Source organism: Gossypium raimondii, chromosome 8, assembly GCF_025698545.1.
Source record: "Gossypium raimondii isolate GPD5lz chromosome 8, ASM2569854v1, whole genome shotgun sequence".
Lineage (NCBI taxonomy): Eukaryota > Viridiplantae > Streptophyta > Magnoliopsida > Malvales > Malvaceae > Gossypium > Gossypium raimondii.
This window is the reverse complement of record NC_068572.1, coordinates 35072681-35079238: the sequence shown is the minus strand read 5'-3', so window position 1 is coordinate 35079238 and position 6558 is coordinate 35072681. Positions and strand designations below refer to the sequence as shown.

Genomic DNA, 6558 nt, shown 5'->3' with positions numbered 1-6558 from the left:
TGTACTAGAAAACGAGAAAACAATTGTGTTTTAAATTTGAAGTTTTAAGCTTTAGAATAATGAATCGAAGTTGTAGCAACTGAAAAAGAGAAAACAAGCAACAATTGTGTTTTTTATTTTAGATTGAATAAATTGAAAGGATAATTTTGTTCTTTTACTTTCCTTCTATATGGAAAAATAACTTTTACGCCAATTATTAAGAGAATCAATTTTCATTGCTGGTGATAAAAGTAACTTAGTAGAAAACATTCTAATAAAGGTAAATTAATTTTTCATCCCAAATGTTAGAATAACATTCTAACCAATACATTCCTTGAAAAGTTATAACTTTCCATACCAAAGCCTCCCTACTGTTGCCTTTGGAAATTGAAAAAAGAAATGAAAAGTGAGACGATCAAAACCTTATTGCAGTTAAATAAAATTACGTAGTATTATCCATATATATAGTAGGGACGTAGGTCAGGAAACATTGATATTTCTAGAGAAAACATCGAGATATATACATTTTAAATCTTACCATATATATCTAACAACTGGTTACTAAAAAAGGATAGTATATAATCTCAGATTGAACCATCATAAATTGTGCGATTATCATTTCATCTGCGCCTAGGCTGCACTTTGACCTTAAGAGGGTTAGCCATTTCGCAGGAGAGCCTAAGCCTTTCGGTGAGATCAACTGGATTAGCATCCGATTGCACCCACTCGAATTCATGCAATAAGGATCCCACCCAAAAGTTAACACTGGCCAAACCCAACGTCTTACCTGGGCAAGTCCGACGGCCTGACCCGAATGGCGCCAGCCTGAGGTCTGACCCTAACACCGAGAATTCCACATCAGTACTACTGTCCTTGGACACGAATCTCTCTGGCATGAACTTGAGTGGGTCCACCCAAATTTCTGGGTCCCTGGTGATGGCCCACATGTTAACCATGGCTGTGGTCCCAGCAGGCACGTGATATCCATCAATAGTAGCGTCTGTGATTGCCAACCGGGCCCATGATAGAAGTGGGCCAGGTGGGTGCAGCCTCAGAACCTCCTTCACTACTGCCTGCAGGTAAACCATCGATTGAATATCTGATTCCATTAACGCTCGTGATTTCCCCACAACTTCATCAAGCTCCGCCTGCACTCTTGACTGGATTTCCGGGTGAAGCACCATTCTCGCTAGTATCCACTCTATTAAAACCGCCACAGTGTCCGTTCCTCTAAATATCATCTCCTGCGTAATTAGGACAAAGCAATTAATTGTACTTAAAAGCTAAGAAAATGTACATATTATCGTAATCTAATCATCAAACTGATCCAAGATTCCATCTTCGACTCTTTTCCCATCACAGCTAGAAAGCAAAAAACCATGCCTATAAAAAAATAAAATAAAATTGCTTGCTTTGTTGCTTACCCAAAGTACGGCAATCATATCGTTGTCCGAGAGTCTATCAGGTCCAGTAAGAGAAAGTAAAACGTGCGCGAAATCATGGTTTGTTGTCTCAGGTTGCAGTTTATGTTGTTGAATGATTCTACTCACAAACTTGTTCACTTTGGGAACAAGTTGGGTGCATCGAAGCCGGATTTTTTGAAGGTCTAAACCAGCGAGCCATGGGAGATGATCAGACCAATTGAGCTTCCCTAATAGGTCGTAACCTTCTTCGACAAGCTGGCTGAGTTGTTCAGTTTCAGTATTTGACGAACCAAGTTGATACTTGCTGCCAAACACCGAGCACATCATGTTGTTAAGAGATGCTTTCTTGAGTATATCCCGTACGGAGATTTCTCCGGTTCCACCCCGACATGCTATTATAGAACGCATTTGAGAGGCGATATCAGACCTCTGTGCCTCGGTGAAGCTGATTTGTTTAGGACAAAATAGATGTGTGGCAGCAATTCTTCTGAGGGTTCGCCAGTAAACCCCATAAGGAGCGAAACCAATGGCTCTGTTGAACATTAAACTGTATGCCGACTCTTTCACTGGACGATCAGCAAAAACGGAACTGTTAAGAATCTCTTTGGCTACATCAGGGTTGCATGTAACCATAACCCTTGTATCACCCAAGCTAAAGGCCATGAGCCGTTTAGCATCAAAACACTTAGCTGCTGCAGAAATTTTATGGTGAGCCAGATTAAGCATGATGTCCATGCTTCCCAGCACTGGGAAACCTCGTGGCCCTGGAATGATGTTATTGTGCTTCGTGGCACCTCTCTTGCGGAGCCAATGATACTTACCCCAGGCAGGACCTCCAGGGTACAACCAAAAACAGAGGGTCATACCCAGCCAACCCATGCAAAGTAAAAGAAGAAGCCAAATGGAGTTTTGAGAGGAGAAAGTTTTGCATTTGGAAGCAATAAACAAAAGCCAAAAGCAATCAGAGTTGGTTTCCATGGAGATCAGGAAAATGGCGGATGATATTTTGTTTGTTTGTTTGTTTCCTCTTCTGGTTGAGACTATGAAATGAGAGCGTCGCTTATATAGAGATTTTTTTTTTTTTTTTGTGGACTACAAGAGTAACGGTTAAACAGAAGCATTATGAGATATGCCACACGGATCGGCATATATCAACATTATAACGTAATTAAACAAAATCGATAAGTTAAAATCGATATCATTGTGCGCCGCCACTAGCAAAACCGAAAACGAGGATTCATGAGCATGGGGCCCCTTGCATTCCCCACAGTCGTTTCTGCTCGTGGGGTTCATTTTCTTGGAACACGTAAGCCCCTAGCTTCTACCATTCTATCTTTTTCGATCCACAGCTATCAAACCACTAATATCGAAGGCTAGTAGCAGTGTATTACTGGTAATAATTGAACAAGGCAGCCATTCCGATTCGCTATGTTAATGAATTTGGCATCGCTCTCAGAATTTAGGCATCGGCGGTGTATGTGGTGGTCCTCAGCGAGCCCTCCACTTCCAGGCCACATTAATCAAATATCATTCTTTTTCAAACCCAATCATGTCGATGTAGTATCTTTCTCTTCTTTTTACTTCTTTTTTATAATCTCATGGACACAAAACTTTTACATGGTTATAAAAAAATTCATGAAAGTAACTCTTTAAGTTTTTCGAAAAAGAAATTAAAAGAGCAAGAATCATTAAAACAAACTAGCAGCGGCATTGGTGAATGTTAATTAGTATTTGATTAAAATTAGCAAAATAAACAAGCATTTTTAAGACAGTTATATATATGGGGTGAGTTTGGATGGGTGGTAAGTGCGTTTAGTTTACTTTTTGTCTCACGCTACAATATCGTTATAGTATTTAATATCGTCACCGTTATTTTTATACTAACTACAGATAAACACATCAGTCATCCAAACCCATTCATAATAATTAACTCAAGTGAGACCACCTTAAAAAAATAAAGAAATATAATATCCCTTTAATTCTCTCCTCATGCAGTTTATTTGTCTCCTCAGGTAGGATTTGTTTTTATGAAAAATATATTTTTTTGTAGAGAAATGATTCTTATATATTTATTAAAGGTGTGATATTTCATAAATGATATAATCAGTAAATATACTTCCTACTGAAAAATGTGAATTTGAACCATTTTGGCGATTTAAAACGTGGAAGTTGAGCCACACGGATTTGGAAATGAGAGTGGCCGAAAGATCTTGACGGCCCAACAAAGATCTTTGATGCTAAAGTAGTAGTTTTTATTCTTGTTTATTTTACAACAGAAGAAAAATCTTATGCGGGTGAGCTGAATAAAAGTTACTTGACGCTAACACGTGTGGAGACGTTGCTATCGTGCCCTTGAAATTGAAATGAACCCACGAATCTGGGTTGGATTTAGGCCGTACCCCACTATCGCGAGTAGCCGAATCCCACCCCACCCTCCATGCCTCATCGCCACGTGTTCCTTGCATTCTCTATCTGTCCTCTTTCATGTTCATCACTTGCTCCAGTGGTTTCTAAGGTCCCAATGAAATGGCTTTGGGCTTTTAGGACAACCACCCCCACTCAAAGGCGGATCCTTGCTGCACCTCCAAAATTTTGATTTTTTTTTCTCAAACTTTTTCAAATATTTTAATTAGGCTTTCTCTAAAGTTTTTGAAAGTTTTTATTTCTTTTTGAAAGTTTTTAAAAAAGGTTTAATTAAATTCCTATTTTTTAAAAAAATTCTAATTAAATTGTAGCACTTTAAACTCGATTTAGACTTTGCGACCGAATTTTGGAGGTCACATTAACCACCGAAATGACCAAATAAAAACAACCAAACTTTTAGAAATTTATTTTTAAAGTGTTTGCTTATTTTCAGAAAACCGTAATGGCTTTTATTTTATAAAAACGTTAGTGTTACCGAGTTTAAAATTATATCTAATTAAACAAAAGTTCTTATTAATTTTGGAAACATATTTGACTTATAATTTACTTTTCAAAAATTTAAGTACGGATTTTGCGGCAGGATAATATGATGACTTTAATTTAATTCGAGTAGCATGTATTGTTCGGTTTCAAAATAAGCATCTAAATCCAATCAGTGAGATGAGTATGCATGCATAAAAACCCCAAAACAAAGAGAAAACCCAAACCACAGACCAAATAATTTACAGTCCAAAAGCCAAATAAATTTAGAAAAAAAATAAACAAAATAATTTATAAGTCCGAAGTTCGTCGTATGTCCGCATGCCATGTCTGATCTTAGTCTCGAGCATTACTTGAGATGGTTGAAACTATGGGGTGAGCTAACTAGCTCAGTGTGAGTCTAAACAATAAGAACATTCAAATATCATTCGCCATTAATAACATTGTGACACAAACATAGCATAAACATTACAATTCGAAAGTGTCACGGACAAAACATAATGCATGATGATTTTCTACCCTAACCATCCGCTACACACAACGAGTTCCCCATAACTCATCTGCCAAACTCCATACATTGCGAGCTGAGCTCGATGTGGTTAAACCACCATTATACGTAATGCAGATATACTACCATTCAAAATAAATGCAATATAATCGTCATTCTCCTCATTACTCCTAGTGTAGTGCACTGACAACATATATGCTGACTTAATATGCCGCCATTACTCCACGGAACTCCCCCGTCATCCACATAATCCCAACCCATGAACATGCGATATGCCATATAAATTTCAATCAAAATCATGTTTATATTACATTCTCAGTTCAATAGTATGTTTTGCATGCTCTCATAAAAACATTCACTTCCGTTCGGTAATAACATTTATCAATCATTCAGTTTCACCATCAATATGATTACATTCCAACATGCCATAGTTTTATTATCATTCATAAGCAAATTTCCAATGCATGTGTAGCAGTCTTTCATTCAATATATTTCATAGCATTTAACCCAAACATACATTTTATTTTCATTCTAATACATGCTACTCATACAACCAACATGTATTATATCACAAAATAATTCATATTAATTCATACCAATACCAGACATTCAAACATTTAATCACTCATGCAACCTTGCAAACATGCCATTTAACTAGGGCTCAAAATGTACCTGATTCGGCCACCTTAAAATCACTTAGCCATTTAACTAAGTCTGACCAGCAATCTTAACCATCATTCTAAGTATTAAAAAAACATTATTTAACATTTAAATTTTATAGGTTAGAATCCACACCTTATTTTTGCACAACCATAGCAGTACTTGTGAAACCCACAATTCCTCCTTTAGACTTAAACTGAACCTAAAATTAAAATACAATATTTATCAAGTTAAAACCTTGTCAAATAAGCCCTAAAACAACCTCTTAAAGGTCAATCAAATCAACGTTACCATAACAATTTTCAGATCCAAATCAACTAGGCTACTTACACTAATTTGATGCGAAACATACACGCGAACGAGATCTGTAGTCACTGTTGATCCAGGAAGTTTAAAGCATCACCTAAACATAATTAATCCCTAAAAATTAGTAACCAAAAACTCCCATTCAAACTTTAAAGCAATCGGCCAAAGACATTCAATAGGGTGGCTGGAAAAAAAATAAAAAATCTAACAATGGGCCGGCATAATTGTGATGAAATCCTAGTGAAAGAAAGAAACTTTGAGAGGAAAAAAAAGAGAGGAGAGGAGAACAACTAGGGTAGGAGAAAAATTGACTTAAGGTTGAAAAATAAGTGAAAAAGTGATATTTATACCTAGGTTAAAAGGCATGGGTGGCACAAAAATAGGGGAAGGAGAAAAATTAGCAAAATTAAGCTATTTTGTTAAAGAAGAGAACCGAACTTAGATTTCTAAGCAAATTGTACTATCTCCTTGCTTTTTCTTAACCATTAGACCAATTATTCATTATTGAAATAATTTTACTAACTTTAAACCAAAAATTTGGGATGTTATAGGTTTGAAGCAAAATTTGCAAAATAATAAAAATGGTGCAAAGGCGTTTCAAGGACAATTTCAACCGCACGTAACCAACAGACTAGTAACTCATTTTTTTCCCTAAAAATGCATGGATAATCTCAAAAATTAGGGCATGCCCTCTCTCTCTCAGTTCACAAACCCGATTCTACTAACCCCTAATTTTTGTGATGTGATCTAAATTCTTAAATTTTTTTAAAAATTTAC

General features: G+C 36.5%; 1 protein-coding gene across 1 annotated transcript; it reads right to left on the bottom strand.

Annotated features, from left to right (window-relative positions):
* Window positions 1–392: 392 nt before the first annotated feature.
* On the bottom strand, window positions 393–2474 carry LOC105791303 (cytochrome P450 78A3). The gene is made up of 2 exons (XM_012619321.2): window positions 1404–2474; window positions 393–1223 (listed from the first exon to the last, which is right to left on the bottom strand). Exons 1-2 carry the CDS (start codon window positions 2379–2381, stop codon window positions 600–602), a joined length of 1602 nt encoding a protein of 533 aa, XP_012474775.1. The 5' UTR covers window positions 2382–2474; the 3' UTR covers window positions 393–599.
* Window positions 2475–6558: the final 4084 nt, after the last annotated feature.

Coding starts and splice junctions, on each gene's coding strand:
- LOC105791303 (XM_012619321.2), bottom strand. CDS start 2,381: ATGGAAACCAACTCTGATTGCTTTTGGCTTTTGTTTATTGCTTCCAAA. Junction 1,224..1,403: donor ATATGATTGCCGTACTTTGG/GTAAGCAACAAA, acceptor CTAATTACGCAG/GAGATGATATTTAGAGGAAC.